Genomic DNA, 19,353 nt, shown 5'->3' on the forward strand with positions numbered 1-19,353 from the left:
GAATTGTATATAATTTTAATGAAATAAATAACCAGTATTATTCCATAGTGACATTTTCTGTTTTAATATTTAAAAAATCTTCCAAAATTCATGAGATTTCTGCTAATTCAAGTCTGACAAGTAAATTTAATTTAAAATACACGCGCTGGTTGCAGATCAATTGCGCTCTGATTGGCTCTGTTGTTCGTCACATCGACAGGCAAAACTCGCCCCTAATTGGTTACTCTTAGCTGTCCGTCAGCGGTGAGGCGATGTCCGTTTTTGATTGGCTGTTTTGGCTGTCAGTTAGTGGTGAGGCGGGAGCAGGAACATTCCTCACTGATGGAAGAAAAGAGAAAGTTTCCAAGATGGCCGGACAGAGCTGCCTGTTCGCAGGGAAACAATAGAAGCAGGTTGGAGGGACGCGGTTAGCCTGAGCTGTGGCTCGCTCTGAATCGCTCACTCCCCGACTCGGGCTCCGTCAAAGAGAAGGAGGAATATCCGCTGCGGTGATTCGAAGTCACTTAAAGTATGAAGATTTATTTAAATGTTTCAGGCCCGTCGACCCATAACACAGCGGCTAACGGCTACAGGGAGGCGGAGGATCAGCTGCTGTTCGCCGGACAGATGCTGTAGGGAGAGCGGACTGTTACATTTTCACAGTAAGTGTGATAAACCTTACATTTTAAAATACAGTATTTAGAAAAGTGAAAGCCGTAGATTTAATCATTCTATGAAATTATTGTTTTAGAAGTTATAAGTTTGATTCACAGTTAGCTCACCATGGCGAAGTTGGCATCCGGTTGGTAGATTGAATAAAAGGCTAGTTCACAGTTTTAAAGGAATCTGGTATACTTTTAGTTACATCTAGTTTGGAATTAACACTACCTTTAAAGGCCAAACCTGAATAAAGCCTTACTATATTCATTAAAAGTCAGATTATGTAATTTATAAAACGTTTCTGGTGTTTATAAAAAGAAGATAATAAGCTATTTGAAGCTGTTTCAATCATATTAGATTGGATCCTGATTTAAAGCCACTGTCTTTAAGTGGCTTAGCATGAACTAAATTATTCTACACTGAAAGACATTTTACTTAAAATTATTTTTGTGATCCGTCAAGATTTGTTTTACTTGGGTGAGTTTACACAGTTGAATAAAATTTTCTTTAAATAGTTTTAAACCAAAACTATTTGTGGTAATTCAGTCCAGATCCGGTCGCTGTATGTTCTGGATTTCGACCTGTAATGTATTAAGATTATCGAAGAATCCCTTAAAACTGTGAAGTAGTCCTTTACTCTGAATCGGAAGCCAACTTCAGCCTCCTAGCTCCCATTCGCTAACCAAAGCTAACTCCCCACTCAAAATAAAAGTTTGGGCTAAGTTGGAGAGCAGTAATGCCGCTCCCAGCGGGTGGAAAACCACCTCCAACACGGAACCCGGCGTTCCGGCCGAGGCTGCTGGTTCCCGGGTCTCAAACACACCGAGTTTGTGTGAGTTTTCCGAATATTTGGCTCTGATTTGGAGTGCAGGAATGTGCTAAGTTTCAGTAGCTGGTCGGGAGTTAGTTTGGTGTTTGTTTTGGAGATGGATTTATCCAGAAAGCAGCAGGTTTTAGATGCCATTACAGCGACTGTGGCTCCAGTAGCTCAGCCAGTTAAATGAGCTGATGTTTAGCAACTGAAATGAGGAGGCTGAACGGTATTTTACCCAGAAACCTTACTTTTCCTTTCCGGCAGTGAGTGCCGCTGCGACTGAAGGCCGTTAGAGACAAAGGTCGCCTCCATGGAGCCAGCACAGGAGTCTTTGTAAAGGGCCAGGGGGGTGTATAGACGCCCAGAGTGACAGAGAGCCATAATCTGCATTTTATGGACGAAACCTGAGGCGGGAGTTCACTGCAGGTCTTTATTGATGATGGCGGATTTTGTTACACCGCGACACAGCGCGGTGATGGAGCGGCTCCGCCGGAGGATCGAGCTCTTCCGGCAGCATCACAACAACTGCGAAACCCGCTACGACGGCGCCACGCCGGAGCGGCTGGAGCTGGACCGGCAGCACACCATCAGCCTGCACCAGCGGCTGCTGCAGAACAAGGCCAAGCGGGCCAGCAAGCACCGGCAGCCGCCGCCCAGCGCGGAACAGGACGCCCCGCGGGCGCCGGGTATCGGCGCCGAGGGCGGCGGGACGGCGGCGGAGCAGAGCCGGAACACAACCCGGCAGGTGGTGAGTCCAATCCACACACTGCAGGGGAAGGTAATCACACCCCCAGAGAGCTGGGCCAGAGCTCAGTTCTGGTTCCTGGAAATCTGGGGTTAAAAGTCAGAGGAGGTCTTACTGGGATGGGACTGGTTTCTACTGACAGCATCACAGGAAACTGGACCACTCTGACACCACACAATACTGGCTCTGATTATTGTCATGTGCTGGATTATCAATCAATTAATCAATCAATCAAGGCAGTTTAAAGAGCTTTGCATCACAAAAATATAAAGTCATAAAAACATCATACAGTCACCAATTTGAGAAACCAGAAACAAACGTTAAGCCATGTTGGTCAGGGCTCCTTTTACTTTGAACCAGAAGCAGCTCCAAGCAGCTGGGTTTTACTCTAAGTCACATATGTCAAACTCAAGGCCCGGGGGCCAAATCTGGCCCGCCGTAGCTTTTTATCTGGTCCGCTACACTCCAGATTACATCAATAAGTCCCTGCAGTTTTTTTTTTATCTGCAAAATTCACACAAAATCAACAGATCGCCACATTGTTTTCTGATTTTACTGCAAATTTTTCTCAAAATTGATCAATGACATTGGGTTTATGATAAATTTGATGAGGTGATTAATAAAAAGTTACATTAATGCAAATATTATACAAATCCATACAAATATTTATAAATTAGCTCCACAACATCTGTGATTTTGATTGCAAAAAACCCCAGAAACAATCACATTGATCAATGTGAAAAGATGTTCAATATTATTTAACAAACACTTCATTAAAGCCGAAACAAACAGCTACTTATTAAGAGTTTATTGGGTTTTATCAATGCATTGTGGCAAACCGGCCCTTTAAGAACAGTCAGATTTTTGATTTAACCCAAAATTAAACTGAGTTTGACGCCCCTGCTGCAAGTTGAGAAACGGCTACTGCTAGCGAACTAAATCGTTAGTTAGCGAACTGAATCGTTCGTCCTCATTGCTGCTCTCTGCTCCTGGATTGGACTCATTTTCAGGCTCTTTGGTGTGACGACCTGAAAGGCGGGTTCACCATGGCAACGTTCACCCAGCAGGTTCTGATGCTCAGTTCTGATTAATTTTGCAGAAATCTGTTTTTTTTTTCTTTCTGCGTTGTCGTTTCTGCTACTAATTCAACCCGACGGCAACCAGACTTCTGCTTGAACGGTTTCTGACCCCAAAGCAACAGAGCGTAGCTATCCCTCTGTTTACGGCAGTAAAGATGGCCGCCACGACGCCGTGTGTACGGCAGTAAAGACGGTTTGTGGCATTTCCTGCTGCGAATGCATCAGATCCACCCGGAGACTCGTTGCCAGGTCCTCGTCGCTCTCAGCCAGAGCAGAAAGTTGTTCATTACCAAGATCTAAACTCCAGTTGAACTGATTGGAATCGATTTATGACTTTGTTTCAGCAGGAGCTGCATATGAAAACGATTCTTTATTTACCAACGAGAAAAAACAGTAAAAACGCTCCAATGACTTAATGAAAATAAGTCATAAATAGTTTGAATGTATTTTTATGAAAGCTTCTGTTTATTTCTGATAAAAGTTCATGAAGAAAAATATATAAAACTTTAGAAATCTCAGACATTAACATACATGGAAAAACTTTATATTGCAGCAGAAAAACCACCACAAGAGAGCGTATGTTTGTTTTTTTTCCCCATTGATCACTTCCAATACGTTAAAGTAATAATTATTAAAAACATTGATGGAAACGTGACTAATAAAAGCTTCCTCTGTTTAAATCTGACGTTTCAGATACTGAAACATCAGGAATGGAAGCTCAAGTTGAAATGGTTTTATTTCAGTTTTTGCTGTAAATGGTTTTGAGTATAAAGTATAAAACTTCCTGGTGATGAAACTGAAGGAAGCTGAATCCTTCCGGCAGAGCGCTGAGATCTCCCACATTCCTCAAACGCTTCACATGTTCGTAGCTCAGTGGCCTTCCAGCTCTGAATTTTGATATTGTGCAAAATTTTACATTTATTTTTCACCAGTTTAATTAACTAGATATAAATAAATTATTCATTTATTTGCATCTTTTAACATTTCTCTAAAATGTAGCCTTAAATATTTGTAAGGTTGCATTAGGGATTATTTTAGCATTAGATTATTCTGATAATCTTCTGAAAAATGCAGATTTATTATCATTATTATTATTAAAGATCAATAGTTTCATCCTTACCACTGTGATGATGTGTCTCTCCCCTCCCCTGCCTGTTGCTGCAGCTTCATGACGTGGTGAAGAGGAAGCTCGAGGGCGGCGGCTCCCCTCTGAGTAACGGCGTGTGCGACGGCGTGCCGGCCAATAAGAAGGCCTGCCTGGAGAACGGCGCCGGCCCGGAAGCCAAGCCGGGCCTGACGGACCGGGCCGCCAACGGGCCGCGCAGGGCCGAGCCGCCGGACCCGGAGCCCGACTTCCACCAGAAGGAGATGAAGCAGGAGCCGGAGGACATCCTGCCAATCATGCCGCCGTCGGTCGCCGGGGGCAACGGGCTTTTCCTGGACCTGAACCTGAACGAGCAGGAGTGGAAGGAGCTGATGGAGGAGCTGAACTGCTCCGTCCCCATCGAGGACATCCAGGACATCCTCAACTACAGCTTCGAGGACCGCAAGGACCCGCCGGGGGGCCCCGGGGCGGCCCCCGCCCCGCCAGCGGCCGGCCCCGCCCCCCCGCCGCCCGACCTGTCCAGCGTGAAGGCCGAGTTCTCGCCGGCACCCGCTGCCTTCGAGCCGGACTCCCGCACCGGCTCCCCCCGCCTCAGGGCCGGCTCCGCGGGGGCCCTGCCCCTCCCCGCCGGCTCCCCCGCCGCCTCAGGCTCCGCGCCCTCCCCGGCCCCGCCCCCCCGCCCGCTGCAGCTGCTGCCCCCCCAAAAGGACCTGTCCCCCGCCCAGCAGCTGCAGCAGCTGGCCGCCCAGCAGAGGGCGCAGCACATCCAGGGCAAGATGCACAAACCGCCGCCAGGGGCCAAGTTCCACGGTCAGGGACCCCACGGCGCCCCCGCCTGGACGCAGATGGCCAACAGCTCCCAGAGCCCTGCCCTCTACCCCTCCGACTTTGCCCCCGCCGCCCAGAAGCAGCTGCTGCTGCCCGCCCCGCCCGCCAAGGGCTCCCCGAAGGCGGGGGCCGGCGGCTACCTGCTGCCCCACCTGTCCCCCGGGCCCCCACTGAGCCACCCGGCCCCACAGAGCCCCGCCACCGTCCTCAACTACAAGAACACCATCCCTCTGTCACACTACGAGGCCGGCCCCGGGGGACCCGGGCCCCCGAGGGCCCCCAGCGGCCAGGGCCAGGACAAGGCGGCCCTGCTGAGCCTGCTGAGGCAGCAGAAGCAGAGCAGCATGAGCTTCAGGCCGCACCTCACACACCCACAGGTAGGACACACACTTTGCTGCCCAACACGCGGTGCCTGACCGGCGGCTGCACGCACAGCGACTCTCTCCGGCCCTCGGTGGCCATTAAAGAGTGGCTGACCGGGCTGGCGATGAGTTTTGGTTTGTTTTTTTAAAGTGGCCTTCAGTTGATAGTTAATCGACAGGAAACGGGGTAATGAGAGAAGACAAGCAGCAAAGTCGTCAGGCCGGGAATCAAACCTGCGATGGCCAAGACCAAGGCCTCCATATGTGGGTTGTGCTGAACCGCTGCGCCACCCGAGGCGATGAGTTTTAAAATGTTTCTGTAGGTCAGAGTGAAGCCCGGGCGGCCATCTTGTTTTTAGTCTGGCCGCGTCGTCTTAACTCTCTGAGCCGTCCAGCAACAATGAACATTAATAGAGATTCTGCTTCGGATTCAGGTCTTAAAGGGACAGCGCCTCATTTAGCGTTTCAGCTAGCTGACCAGGAGAGAGCAGCAACAGGTGGGGGAGGGGCTAGAGGAGGATTTTCATTCAGAACCAGCCGGGCCCGGACCGCTGTCTGTGTGTTTGAGTGTCAGCAGCTGGTTGCTAGGGGCAACAGACGGCTAAAGGGGGGACATGACCTGTTTCCCCCCCAGGATTTTAAAGATTTTATTTTTTCCTCAGATTTTCTCCCAGGGCGGCCATCTTGGAGAACAAGCGTTTTTTTACAGCTTCTGTTTATGAATTCAGATCAACTTATGGCCAAATATGAGGGACGATGATTTAATTTGATTATGAGAATAATTGAAGTATTACTGGTTGGTTCTGGTTCTGCTGCAGCGGACCTGAATCCGTCTCCTTTCTGTCGCAGGATCAGAACTTCTCCGCTCCTCCTCATGTTTCGGGTCCGGCCAACTCCATGACCTCTGGCCCTGGGAACAACGCCATGGCGGCAGCGGGACTGGGGCCCAGCGCCATGGCGGGTAACCATGGCAACACGGCCTTCCTGAGAGACCCGATGGCGGCGCTGAAGCAGCAGCAGTTCCTGCAGAGGCAGCTGCTGGCCGAACAGGTACGACACACCTGCAGCTCTCAGGCAGGACAGCAGGGGGCGCCGCTGACCGTCTGCAGCCTGGAGGGGTCAGAGGGTTCAAATAAAATAAATGAAGAAAAAAATATTTTAACAAATGTGAAATGAATGAAAAATTAAATAAAAAATTTGAATAAAGAATTTAATTAAAACCATTAAAATGTATAAAATGATTCATGCAGGAGAAGCAGCGCCAGGACCAGCAGCTGCAGCGGCACCTGACCCGACCGCCGCCTCAGTACCAGGACCAGGCGGGTCCAGCTGCCGGCCAGAACCCCTTCCCCCAGCAGAACGTCGCACCTTTCACAGGTAGGACCACTCAGCCGGACCGGGCCGGTACTAGCAGTACTCGCAATTAAACAAGGAACAGGAGAACCTGAGCTGGTCCAGAACCAGAACCTGTTCTCAGCAGGCCTGGTGATTCTGCTGCTTTTATCTTTTATTTTTAAAAGGCAAATTAATTTAAATGAAAGCTGCTGATGTTTTGCTGCTGGTTCTTTAGTTCCTCTCCGCCGCTGCGTTTGTTTCTGTTTGTTGCGGTTCTGGATCGAAGCTCATTTGACTGGGAAATAAAGGATCTGTTGGTTCTGTGGCTCCAACGCATCGTTTTAACATCGCAGCTCAGAGTTTATTTTGAAACAGTAATGGCTGTAAAATATTTCCATCACAGGAGTCGGTTAGTTTCTAGGCTGCAGGTTGGAAACCGACTCGCAGTTCCTCACTGAGCCTCCCAGAACCGGAGCGGTTTGGATCAGAATTTACTTCCTGATCCTTTTTACAGAAACTGTAAAATATTTAGTTTAGAAATGATTTTTTTGCTTTTGTCCTCAGGTTCCTCTCAGTCAATCAGCAACATGGGCTCCATGGGAAGCCCCGCCCCCGGCGCCCGCATGTTCCCCCAGAACCAGGGCATGATGGGAATGAGCATGGCGCAGGGGGCGGGGCCCGGCGGCAGCGTGGCCGCGCCACCTGCAGCCAGTCAGGCCGACATCAGCCTGCCGTCTTGTGGAGGGGGCGGAGCCGGCGTGGACTCGCTGTACGGCGGCATGACCCTTCACCCCGGCCAGCAGCGCCAGCCGCTGGGCCCCATGGGTGCCCCCTACAGGCAGCTGCCGCAGCAGCAGCTGCTGAAGCCGCCCGGCGCCGTCATGCTGAAGCAGCAGCAGTTGGCCGCTACGCGCATGCAGGCGGGCGGGATGGGCGGAGCCATGGCAGGTGCCACCTGGCAGCAGCAGCCAGCCGGCGCCGCCGCGCTGCATGCCAACGCCTTCGCCGCCAACGCCTTCCACATGCAGCAGCCACGCATCCCCAAGATGGCCGCCGGCTCCTCCTCCTTCGGTGGGCGCGCCGTGCCGGGCCTCAACCAGCAGATGATGCAGACTAACATGGCCGCCCAGCAGAGGGCGCCGCCGGCCGCTCAGACTCAGCACCAGCCGGCCAATCAGAGCGGGCCGGTGCTGCCGGACCTGGCGGCGTACGGAGCGCCACAGGCCGGCGGGCGCCAGGCGCTGCCGTGTAACCAAGGTTACCAGGTGAGCCGCGGTGGCGGGCAGCAGCAGCAGCAGCTGTCGTTCGGCTACAACGCGGCGGCGGGAAGCTTCGCCGCCGAGAGCGATCTGGTCGACTCGCTGCTGAAGGGCCAGAGCACGCAGGAGTGGATGGCCGACCTGGACGAGCTGCTGGCCGGACACACATAGGCCTGGTCCTGACCCGGTTCTGGTTCTGATGGGAAGTGGGCGGCGGTTTGTTTACAGGCTGACAGTCGGTTGGTTCTGACCTCTGAACTGTGACCAGCAGTGGAGCGATTCTCCTGGTAGGACCGGACCGGACCAGAACCGCCAACATCATCATGTGACTCCGAACGGCTCCTAACAGGAAAACAGCATTAAAGGTTTAGATGACATCACTTCCTGTTTTCAAAGCCACGCCCCTTCTGGTTTACGTTCAGAGGTCATCTGATGTCACAGCAGACGAACCAATCAGAGAGCAGAACCACCGTTCTGCTCTCTGATTGGTTCATTCTGGTAACCAATCGGAGAGCAGGTCCAATGTTTTGTTGGTTCTGATTGGAGAGCAGAACTCGTTCATTTTCCTTCCCATTGATCAGTTATTGGTTCTGAATCAGTTTCATGACATATTTATTGATCCCTGCTAATGACATCATCGACTCGTCAGAACCTCAGGACCCGACCCGGGTCTTTCACCAGGCTCAGAAGTTTGATCCACTTCCTGTCCAATCCCACCTCTGGTTCCCAGGTGTGTTGATGACATCATCACCGCGCTGCGGCCAAAGATCCAGGAACCGTTCCCATGATGACTTCCTGTTCCTGGACGTTTTTGCTTCCTGGTTCTGCCAGGCGGGTAAATCTGATGGAGAGTACTACTGAACCACTGGACTGCCCCCCCGCCCTGTGGCGGCCATCTTGTTCCTCCTTGCTGCCTCCAGGCTGAAGCTTCATTTTCATACAATAGGGAAATTTATGGAAACAACAACAGTTGGTTCTGTTTATGCAAAGCTGCTCCTTTCTGGATGTTTCCGTGGCGATCACTCTGCATTAATGAACCCCGAGTCCGGTCTGCCAGGCCGCGGATTATAATCTGACCTTCAGCGTCTAATCCAGCAGAAAAACCCAGTAAATGTGTTAATCTGCTGCAGGTTCAGGTCAGGAAGTGAAGCGGTTCTGATCCAGATCGCAGCGTTTGGACAGCCAGCTTCGCCTCTGGATGTTTCTGGTTCTGTTCTGGTCGGTTCTGACCTCTGACCCCGACAGCGTGGGATTATCTACTGTACTGTTTCCGTGTGTCTGGTTGGGTTTGGGTTTCCCGTGCTGGGCTCGGTTCTGCCGCCTCTGGGCCCAAACGGCTCTCTGTAAATGTCTATAAATATATTTTTGTTATGTAAACCTTTCCTAATGATCTGGAGAAGATAGAAGTTATTTTTATATATTGCAGCTGAATTTTGTAAGTATTTTATACTTTTGATATGGTTCTCTGTAAAACAAGAGTATTATGTAAATATAGTTCTCTAGAAACAAATCTGCGTTTTGGTTTGGTTTTTATCTGGAAACAAATCATCGTGATTCAGCTTTTCTCAAGCTCTGAAATGAACTGAAAGTATCTAAGAACCACATTTCTGTGGAAGTCACTCATATTTAAAAAAATAACCTTTCATCCTTCGTCTCAAGGCCAGGCGAACATATTTTAAATATTTCTATGTTCACTTTCACATTATTTCAGCAACCAAAATGCATTTGTAAAAAATGTTAAGTAAAATGTGAGGCGCCACAAAAAAAACTTCTACCGTTATTAAAATGGTGATTAATGTTGATGCTTTTAATTTGAAATGTAACCGAAAGGTCTTTGTTAAATGGATCCGCGTTTAGTTGAAACAGCACTTTGAACACTTTTTAAAAATGTAAATGCATTAAAAAAAATACTGTAGACTGTTTATATAAATTATTGTCACGGACGCCGCCATGTTGTTTACGCTGCAATGCATTCTGGGTGTAGGACGTATGCTAGGTGTTGCGCAGCTAGCTGTTGAGCCCGGGAGCTAACATAAAATAAAACTGATAAAGGAGGCGATATGGATGAAGATGCGGGGAAAAAATCACAAAATCTGTAGGTGAGAAATATGAGATTTACTTTAATTAACTGGGCAGCTTGGAAGTCAGGAAAATTACAACATATTTACGGTGACATGTTTAGGAGACGATGCATAACCGCGAGTTGGTGAAGCTAAATAAATAGATGGAAGTGAAATGCTACTGAAGTAAGCTAGCAATTTTTAATAAGTTGGGGGATGTTCTGTCCGGTGGACAAGTTCTGGTTGAACATTGTTTAAAGTTTATTTCTTTCGTCCAATCAGGTGTGGTAACGCCACTCTTTAGAAAGGTGCAGGTACTATTTTTTTATTTATGTATCTCCGCCCACTGCAAGAATTTATTTCATTTTTTAAAGAAATGTTAGTTTCTTCCACTTTTTGGCTTTTTTCCCACAACCCCTTGCCGCCGTCTGACCCCGCCTCCTGCAGGTCTTTGGTTTATTTATTTATTGCTCCACTGTGGAGCAACTCTATGGAAGATACGGATCCCTGTAGGGGACATGGGGAGTTTTTTCCTTTTGCGTTCCCTCGCAATAATCTACTGGTCAGTTATGCAGCATAATTGAATCCTGTAGCCTTTCTTACGGTGGGCGCCGTACTTTATGCTTTAATATAAGGTTATGTGAGGTTTTTCCATGAATGTTAGAATCTTTTTGTGAAATATCTGAAGTTTAAAACTGATTGAAAATCGATTTATTTTTTCCTGCATGTTTATGTCTGTTAAGGCTAAGATGGAACTGAAAGCAGCTCTTTAAACCATTCAGACTAGAACAACAGAGACACAATCAAAACTGTCAGATGATTTATTACCCGCGATAATAACTCAGAAATAGTCCAAATTAGGATGTGTTTTTATTTCTTTCCTACTTATGGAAAGTTTCTGTTTATATCGTAGGTTTGTGGCGCCTTTCTATCCTAAAGAAAGATATAAAACTAAAGATATTTCACAAAAAGATTCTAACATTCATGGAAAAACCTCACATAACCTTATATTAAAGCATAAAGTACGGCGCCCACCGTAAGAAAGGCTACAGGATTCAATTATGCTGCATAACTGACCAGTAGATTATTGCGAGGGAACGCAAAAGGAAAAAACTCCCCATGTCCCCTACAGGGATCCGTAGGAAGACTGTTTCCACCACTCTGGTAAAAAAAAATTTTTTTAAATTATAATAATAAAAATCTCGAAATTTCGAGATACTATAATGAGATATTTATTTTTTAACATTTTTATTTATTTATTTATTTTTTTACCAGAGTGGCGGAAATGGGCTTCCATAGCAACCGGCTTCCATAGTACTTGATCAAAGTTTAATATTTTACATTTTTTGTGAATTTAATTCTTTTCCACTTTTTGGCTCCATCTCTTTCAAGAGTTTCTCTTTTTTTTTCCTTCTTTTGTGGCTTCGTTTCCTCCAACATGTCTGCCGTGGTCCCGCCTCCTGTAGTTTTTTAGCTCCGCCCCCTGCAGGTGTCTTCTCTCCCTGTGGTCCCAGCCTCAGTCTCACCTTTCGGCCTGCAGCCATGCTGGATGAGGCAGTCGGACTCGGCGCTGTGACCGTACTGGGAGTTCTGGAGCAAGGTAAGAACCAGGAACTGGGTCTGGTTCAGCTTCGCTCTGCTGTATTGATATCCTGCTGGTTTCCATGGAAACCGCTCAGCTGACTGTAAACCTTGGTGATAAACAGTTTATTTGTCTGAAGGTTTTATGAATTAATTTGCATCCAGTGTTGGCAGAGCGGACCTCCAATTTTCCCACAGTCCGGTTGGAACCGACCCGGAAAATAAACTCGTATGAAAATCAGCCTGATGAAGGCGAGGATGATGACTGTGTGTGTGTGTGTGTGTGTGTGTGCAGCTTATTTTTCCCTGCAGGTCATTTATGCCAGGAGGAAGTATTCGGTGTCTCCGCCCTGCATCAGCGGGCCGCCGGAGTTCGAGCGAATCTTCAGAGCCCAGTCAGTACCTCTGTGTGTGTGTGTGTGTGTGTGTGTGTGTGTGTGTGAACCGGGTTATATATCCTTGTGGAGACCTACCTCTGTCTACATTGTGGGGTTGTGGGGACCTCTGCTACTTATGGGGACAAATCCTAGTCCCCATGAGGGGAAACACTGTTTTTGGGTTAGGCTGTAGAAAATGAATGGAAATCGGTGTAATGTCCCCACAATGTCAAATTTATTAATAGAGCAGTTTTAAAAACAGGTTTGAAACAGCACCAAAGTGCTGTACAAAACGATAACACAATAGGATAAATTGATGAAAAAAGAAAGTACTACTAATAAAAATAATAATTAAAGCTCCACGCAGACTGGTATGTACCTCGGCTTAGGTGAGGTCATCAATTCACCATGTGAATGTGATGAGGCCCGGTCTGGAGTGAGACATAGGAAGTCTGATGCAGCTGTGTCCTTACATGTGGAAGTTATTAAACCTTGATGTTTCATGGCGAATAGTTAAAGTTTGACATTTAGCCACGCCCACATGCTTTGTTGTACAAATTTTTTTTGGATAACTTTTGACCTTCAATGCCTCAAGACTGTGCCGAGTGATTCTGTAGCCTGTATGTCAAAAGCTGTATGACGAGTTTGATCAGATACAATGTCTATAAAAAAGCGGCTTTGATCCCAAATGGCCAACTTGCTGTTGGGTTTGGACCATGGCTCCAAGAGACTTTTTTGTATGTCCTGACAAGATAGACATGTGTACCAAGTTTCATAATTCTGGGTGAAAGCATGGCGTGGGACTGATCATTTAAAGTTAAACCTGATCGATCAAAATCCGTAGGACGATCAAATGCCTTTAAAAAACCTGATTTATATCACTAAGCTGCACATAAGCATTTCAACATATTTATATTTATTGATGTTCCTGTGAAACAAGAAGTAGAAAATGGCAAAAATAATAAAAATAATATAAAATTATTTTAAAATAACTGTTTTTTTAAAAAAGTTTATAAGAAGTTTATTATTCTCATCACAATAAAGTCCTTATTATGATGAGAATTTTTTTCATGATAAATTCCAGGTTGCTGTAATTTTTCCACCTTTAATGTGATCTTTGACCTTTACATCAACAGGATTCATTTGGTTTTATAACATATAGACCTGAAAATGACTAAACAGTTCTGGAGGAAAAATGGACTGAAATCGGTCAGACTGAGATCACATAATAGTAATAATAATAATGATAACTAAAATTAAAAAATATTAAATGTTTACCAAAGCAATACACTAAGAATAATATTTTTCTGGCTGTGGGGTTTTATATGAACGTTTGACTGTAGGTGACTGTATGTGTTTGCAAAAACTGAACATTATTTATTCACGTTCTTTTATTAACAATGTCTGTTTTTATTGACCACACTTTGCTAAAATCAACATGCGCTGCCCAACCTTTGTTTCCAAATATAAAAAAACTGCAAAAGCAATAAAAGCATAAAAAGTTTCTGAAAATGTTCCCCTGTCATTTCATGCATCTGCTCTTCAAAACCCTCTATATTTCTGATGAACAGTGATTTACAAATTAGACTGCTTTGGTTTTTAAAATATTGTTTTTATAATATTGTCTTTATTATTGAAGCAATTAAAACAACGGATGACTTGAGAAATAAATATTCTCAGTGTTTATTAGAAAATAAAAAGTGGCATCCATCTTTGTCCATAATGGCAGCTGAACAGAGCACAACAGTGACACCTGCTGGCCGCCCCATGTAACAACTAAATTTACATTTGCTAGAAAAAACTTCTAGAAAAATAAAAATGTTTTTTCTAGAAAGTATTTTGACAATAATGTACTCCTTTTCTTGATCTGCAACGCGTTGCTCTCTGTTAGTAGTTAGAGGCTCTCTGGCGACCCCTGATGGTGACTTTCTGTCATCGTTTCAGAGCAAATTGTTCAGAGTACTTTCCCATCTTCATCACCATCCTGTGGATGGCCGGAGTCTTCTTCAGCCAAGGTAAGCCGCCGGCCGCCAGAACCTGGCCCACCCACCGGTTCTGACCGCTCTAAGAGTGTGTGTGTGTGTGTGTGTGTGTGTGTGTGTGTGTGTGTGTGTGTGTGTGTGTGTGTTGCAGGCCTGTCCAGCCTCTGTGGTCTGCTCTACCTTTATGGACGGCTGTGTTACTTCTGGGGTTACGCCGAGTCGGCTCAGGGACGGTAGGCGCTTCTGGGTCGGGTTCAGCGGTTCTGGTTCTGCAGCAGAACTTTAATATATAATCAACTGAGATGAAAATATTTAGCTGATATACTTACAACCAAGGTTGTTAGAGTTATTGTAGTGTCTAACAATAATGAAATAACAGAAACTGAACTTGAAAAGAAAATTTAACTGAAATAAATACAAACGGTTCTAATGGAGGACAACTAAAAATACTGGAGCTACAGATTTAATAAAACTTGTTTTTGTGTTTGTGAATCTATTTACTAGCTTTTCAAACTGATGTGAATTATTTTTTGCCCCTCACAGTTTACGTTGTTTATTGGGAAATTGGCGCCCCCTCGTGGTGCTGGGCGGCAAAACAGCAAAAGTTCAGATAAATCTCCAGTCAGCTGATTAGTCAACAATAATTTAAAACATTTTCTGGAAATGATGTAATCACAAATCTTTGATCTTTTTGACATCTGCACCTAAAAATGAACCAAAGTATTAAAAACTATAACTAATAAAAACTAGAAAACGCTCTTAAAAACTAAAAAATGAAATGAAACCCAAAGCTATCAGAATCTGCTGCTGGTTTGGATCAGAACCGGATGTTTCCCAGCAGAAACAGATCCATGAAGGGGGTTCTGTTCAGCTTCTGTTGAAGTTTTGCTCTGCTCTCTTTCAGTTTGGCTCCGCTCTACTTCAGCGCTCAGGTTCTGTGGGTTCTGATCGGGTTCTCGGCCGTCGGCGTCTTCCTGTCGTTCTGCCGGGTTTACCTGGAGTTGGATCTGCTGCAGGCTCTTGGCCACGCCCTGTTCTGACCCGGAGAGAACGAGGTTCTGCTGTGTGTTTCTGTTCTGGTTCGGAAAGCGTTTCCCAACTGCTGTGAAAATGAAAACGGGTCATTAAACAGAACCGCGCTGTTTCTTCATTCACGACCCGCTTTTTTCTCTGAGAACTTCAACTGTTATAAACCAAGTTCTGGTCGGTTGTGCGTGGTTCTGATAGAACCTCCACTCTTTAGATAAAACCAGGACTTGGACTCAGAAAATGTTGACATGAAGCATTTAGAAGAAAAACGGCTTTTTCTGTTTAACTTCACTAAACTTCCTGAAATCCTGCTTAGGGTTACCATGGTAACAGCTATTTCTCTGGCCAAAAAAACTAAATAAACACAAAATTAAACAATAAAATGAGGCAGAACAAAACTCAATGAATAAAGAGCTTCATTAAAATAATATTTAGTTAAGATGATTATGTTTACAATAAAACGTCTCCTGTGGCTCCTAGAACTGCAATCTGGGACCATAAACGGCCCCCGTGCCTCAAGTTGGATCCCACTAGTAAACAGGTAGGTGAATCATTGGTTGGTTCTGGTTCTGGTTCTGGAGGTATAGAAGCTTAAAGCTGCACCTCTGACCTTTGGCCCCCAGATGGCGCCAAAGAAAACCGTTGAAAAGCAAATCTTTAGAAGCGACTTTCAGAAAGCTTTAAAACTAGTTATGACGTCACCCAGCTAATGAACCAATCAGCAGCAGCTCTGTGACGTCAGAGAGCTTCAGTAAAATGAAGAATGTCTTCTGGTTTTTATCTAAAACTAAATCATCAGGATGAAAATCTAGAGGAAAGAGACAGCAGCAACACGAGAAGCCAATGCTCAGCAGGTCATCTGAAGGGCAAAGGTCATTCCTTTGAAGACAAAAACGTCCAGAGTTTGGACAGGAAGACAGTTTGACTCACAGCTCACCTTGAGACGTGTACGGAGCAGCTTTAGTGCTAAAAGTAAGAGTCTTGTCCACCAATGGATACTTACTTAACACAGGAGAATAAAACCATCAAAATACTGATCTGTTTGCTGATAGGCCGACGGTAACTTAGCAACCAGAACTGGTAACTGAGCAGATGAGGAGGAGAGTACTAGCTAGCATTAGCTTTGTAGAGGCTGGACATCAACTGGACTGTGTTCTTCCGCTGTTGGCCTTTAGCATGGATAGCTTAGCATTAGCAGTAGATATGGTGGCGTTAGCCTTGCACAAGCTAACAACTACCATGAATAGGCAGGATCTGCCAATAGCACTGGCTAATGTTAGCCTTAGCTGGTGCAGGTAGACATGCGACTATGACGGCCTCATTAGTGACCTCTACTGGCCTGTCAGTGAAAAACCACGTTAAATCTTTAAACTCAGCAGAAGAAGAAAAAAAGGTGAATTTCATAAAAATGTATCCAGTTCTGAATAAAAACATTTCCACCCAGAATAACTTCCTCCTTCAGGGATCAACAAACTGCATTTTGACGTCAGACACCGACGACTTCGCTGGTTTCAATAAACGTTTAATTCCAACATTCAATTAAACCATCAGTTATAATCACATAATTAATGAAATGTAACCTACGACCTTCACAGGTGAGAGTACAGATCCGTTTAGTTACTGTCAACTAGTAGCTGAGGTTTACTCTGTTCACAATGAACCTTTATCATAAGGCAGGGCGCGATGGGCGGGGCCATGGAGTGGGCGGAGCCACATGTAGGAGGAGTTAGAGTGGGAGGAGTCAGATGGGTGTCTGGGATGGCTGGAGGGGGCAGAAGAAGGAAGAAGTAGTGCTGCAGGTTTATGCAAGGTTCGATGTAAACAAAACTAAAAACATTCCAGTAGTTCCAAGATGGCCGCCCTATTACACGTCCTGTATGAAGCTACTGTCCAGTGGAGGAAGAGGAGGAGTCATGACAGGAGCCGCTAGTGTTTGGTAAAACTGGGGTTGGCTCTCCACCCGGGCAGAGGGGCAGCCTGTGGTCTACACAAAACATGTTCCTTACATTTTTTGCACAAAACAATTCTTAGGTCATTTTACTTCTGTGAGCTTTTTTAGGGCACTGTCACTTTAAATCCAAATAAGCTGCTGCTGGCCACGCCCCCAACTCAAAGTTTACCCTCAGCTGAAAATGGCTGCAAAGCACCGTGCATCTTTGAAAAGCAGAAGTAGAGCCTCCTACACAATTAACAAGAGTGTGAAATATTATTAAACTTTAATTTGGTTTTAGCTCAAATTTTATTAGCTTATTTATACGAGTCAAATTTCTTAATAGCTTGTTTTGATGTCGTGTCTTTACAAAATATAAAATAAAAACCAGCTGGTATCGGAATGGACCTCTGCTCTGGTTGCTAGGTAACGGGGCGGGAGTTCTCTGGGTTGCTAGGTAACAGGGCAGTGCCTGCTGATTGGCTCATTTTCAAGACACTGAAAAACCTAAAATTATTGTAAAAAAAAAAACCCAGCTGGTTTTTTTTAGCGTTTGGTCGTTTTTTAGAAGTAGCAGAAACAAAAGTGGAAAAAAAAACGTTCAAATTGTGAATCTTTAACAGTTTCCTATTTAGAGACAGAATCCATTTTGTTTCTGTGGCGTCAGGCTGAGAGGAAGAGGAGGAGGAGGAGGAGTTTCACATTCATCGTTACGCTGCTGGATCGGTTTCAGAACCACCGATCCGGTTCAGTCCAGTTCGGTCCGGGTCGGCAGAACCTCGGAAACATCCAAGCCATCCACAGCAGCTGGACGGGACAGAAAACATCTGACTGCAGAAAGGCACAGAAGAAGAAGAGCTGGTTTCCATGGCGATAAGGCGACTGCAGGTGGTTCTGGTCAGACGGACCTGCTGGATCCCTGAGGAGGAATCTCTGATTGACCTCCAATAATTCATCTATTAATCTGATAAAAACTGAATCTGGTTCACAACCTCGACTCGATCCTCAGAGGAAGAAAGAGATGCTCATAGAAAGTTGAGTGGAAGGAAAAAATGCAAAAGAAACTGAGCCTTGAGAGGAGTTTGGAGGAGACTGGACTGCAGCTGAGGTCAGAGGTCAGAGGGGTCCAGTGTGAAGGAGATCTGGGTGCAGACACCTGGTTTGGCCTGTGGGCGCAGCGGTCCGAGTCCTGGTAGGCGGAGCCTCTTCTCACATTGACGTCATGCTAATACATCAGGATCGTTTGGTTAGAGGAAATATTGATAAAGATTTACATTAAAACTTTTAAATTCAGATACTTTAAGGAATGTTAATCTAGTTTATTACAAAGGTAGAAAATATTTTTATACTATGAAACATTAAAAACAACTTATGAGTTCTTTTATCATCTTAGAAAAATCCATAATAAAAATAAGTTCTATGTTTCTCACATATATTTTACAATATATTTTCTCTGAGTGTCTGTTCTGCTCGTCCAGGGCCGCTCCTCTGGTGGGCGCGGCTTACATCTGGTGGGCGGGGCCTAAAGCGGGCACCGGCCGCAGCCGCACTCCAGGGCCGTCTCCAGCTCCTCTGAGTACGACGACCCGTCCGTGCAGCGGAACGCCACCTTCCGCCGGCGCGTCTTGGTGACGCCACAGCAGACGCCGGGCGGCGCCGCTGCCTGGCAGGACCGGGGACACGCCACGCGTGGCACCCTGCTGGTGGAGGTGCAGGTCCGCATGGCCTGGTGCCGCTTCAGCTGCTCCCGCAGCATCTCGCCCTGACAGCGCAGCTCTGCGGCAGGGGAGGGACAGGCGGTGAGGCGCTGGATCGGAGTTCGGCAGGGTCAGAGGTCGGCGGGCTTACCTGTGTTGCAGGCGGGTCCGGTGAAGCCCGGCTCGCAGTGGCAGACCAGAACCCCGGACTCGGATGTCCGGCACTCTCCATGGGCGCAGCTGCAGGCAGGGCGGTCGCAGGACGGGCCCTGGTAGCCGTCAGCGCAGCGGCAGCTGTAGGCCTGCGCCGTGGCAACGCAGGTACCATGGACACACCTGGAGGGGCGGGTAAGAGTCAGCTGCTAATTGCTGATTTAAAGGGCCGGTATCATGTTTTCCTGGCTTCCTTCAGTTGTTATAAAAATGCTAAATGTATCAAAAATGGCTTAAAATAAATGTTACTTTCTGTTTTACGGTCTTCAAATTGGGCCTCTGTCTCTTTAAAAACTCTTCCTGAAGCTCCGCCTCCAG

At 46.3% G+C, this 19,353-nt stretch overlaps 3 protein-coding genes across 6 annotated transcripts in view; 2 read left to right on the forward strand and 1 right to left on the reverse strand.

Moving 5' to 3' along the window:
- Window positions 1-278: 278 nt before the first annotated feature.
- Window positions 279-9,676, forward strand: maml1 (mastermind-like transcriptional coactivator 1). Of its 2 annotated transcripts, none has more exons than XM_028008118.1 (6): window positions 279-641; window positions 1,718-2,201; window positions 4,442-5,587; window positions 6,422-6,622; window positions 6,823-6,949; window positions 7,472-9,676. In XM_028008118.1, the coding sequence occupies exons 2-6, from the start codon at window positions 1,890-1,892 to the stop codon at window positions 8,335-8,337; spliced, it is 2,652 nt and encodes an 883-aa protein (XP_027863919.1). In that variant the 5' UTR covers window positions 279-641; window positions 1,718-1,889; the 3' UTR covers window positions 8,338-9,676. The 2 variants fall into 2 exon arrangements, with proteins under 2 accessions (XP_027863919.1, XP_027863921.1); XM_028008120.1 differs by having other exon boundaries at window positions 1,922-2,201.
- A 124-nt stretch (window positions 9,677-9,800) lies between these two features.
- On the forward strand, window positions 9,801-15,320 carry ltc4s (leukotriene C4 synthase). Of its 3 annotated transcripts, none has more exons than XM_028008122.1 (6): window positions 9,801-10,265; window positions 11,693-11,826; window positions 12,103-12,202; window positions 14,129-14,199; window positions 14,318-14,399; window positions 15,071-15,320. In XM_028008122.1, the coding sequence occupies exons 1-6, from the start codon at window positions 10,231-10,233 to the stop codon at window positions 15,204-15,206; spliced, it is 558 nt and encodes a 185-aa protein (XP_027863923.1). In that variant the 5' UTR covers window positions 9,801-10,230; the 3' UTR covers window positions 15,207-15,320. The 3 variants fall into 3 exon arrangements, with proteins under 3 accessions (XP_027863923.1, XP_027863925.1, XP_027863924.1); XM_028008124.1 differs by having other exon boundaries at window positions 11,741-11,826; XM_028008123.1 differs by having other exon boundaries at window positions 9,801-10,261.
- Window positions 15,321-16,700: 1,380 nt separating this feature from the next.
- The window catches only part of slit3 (slit homolog 3 (Drosophila)), a 207,294-nt gene continuing 204,641 nt past the window's right edge, over window positions 16,701-19,353 (reverse strand). Inside the window, exons 37-38 of the mRNA XM_028008117.1 lie at window positions 18,974-19,158; window positions 16,701-18,901 (exon numbers count right to left, since the gene is read on the reverse strand). Of these exons, the coding sequence (XP_027863918.1) occupies window positions 18,648-18,901; window positions 18,974-19,158 (439 nt within the window). The 3' untranslated portion in view covers window positions 16,701-18,647. The remainder of the gene's footprint in view (window positions 18,902-18,973; window positions 19,159-19,353) is intronic.

This window comes from Xiphophorus couchianus, chromosome 23, assembly GCF_001444195.1.
Source record: "Xiphophorus couchianus chromosome 23, X_couchianus-1.0, whole genome shotgun sequence".
In the NCBI taxonomy this organism is placed as follows: domain Eukaryota; kingdom Metazoa; phylum Chordata; class Actinopteri; order Cyprinodontiformes; family Poeciliidae; genus Xiphophorus; species Xiphophorus couchianus.

What these genes read in the sequence shown, in the direction of transcription:
- maml1 (XM_028008118.1), top strand. Translation starts at nt 1,890, where the DNA reads ATGATGGCGGATTTTGTTACACCGCGACACAGCGCGGTGATGGAGCGG. An exon ending in GGCAGCTGCTGGCCGAACAG is followed by an intron (nt 6,623 to 6,822) that starts GTACGACACACC and finishes TGATTCATGCAG; the next exon opens with GAGAAGCAGCGCCAGGACCA. An exon ending in GAACGTCGCACCTTTCACAG is followed by an intron (nt 6,950 to 7,471) that starts GTAGGACCACTC and finishes TTTTGTCCTCAG; the next exon opens with GTTCCTCTCAGTCAATCAGC.
- ltc4s (XM_028008122.1), top strand. Translation starts at nt 10,231, where the DNA reads ATGAAGATGCGGGGAAAAAATCACAAAATCTGTAG. An exon ending in AAAAATCACAAAATCTGTAG is followed by an intron (nt 10,266 to 11,692) that starts GTGAGAAATATG and finishes CGCCTCCTGTAG; the next exon opens with TTTTTTAGCTCCGCCCCCTG. An exon ending in GCCGAGTCGGCTCAGGGACG is followed by an intron (nt 14,400 to 15,070) that starts GTAGGCGCTTCT and finishes GCTCTCTTTCAG; the next exon opens with TTTGGCTCCGCTCTACTTCA.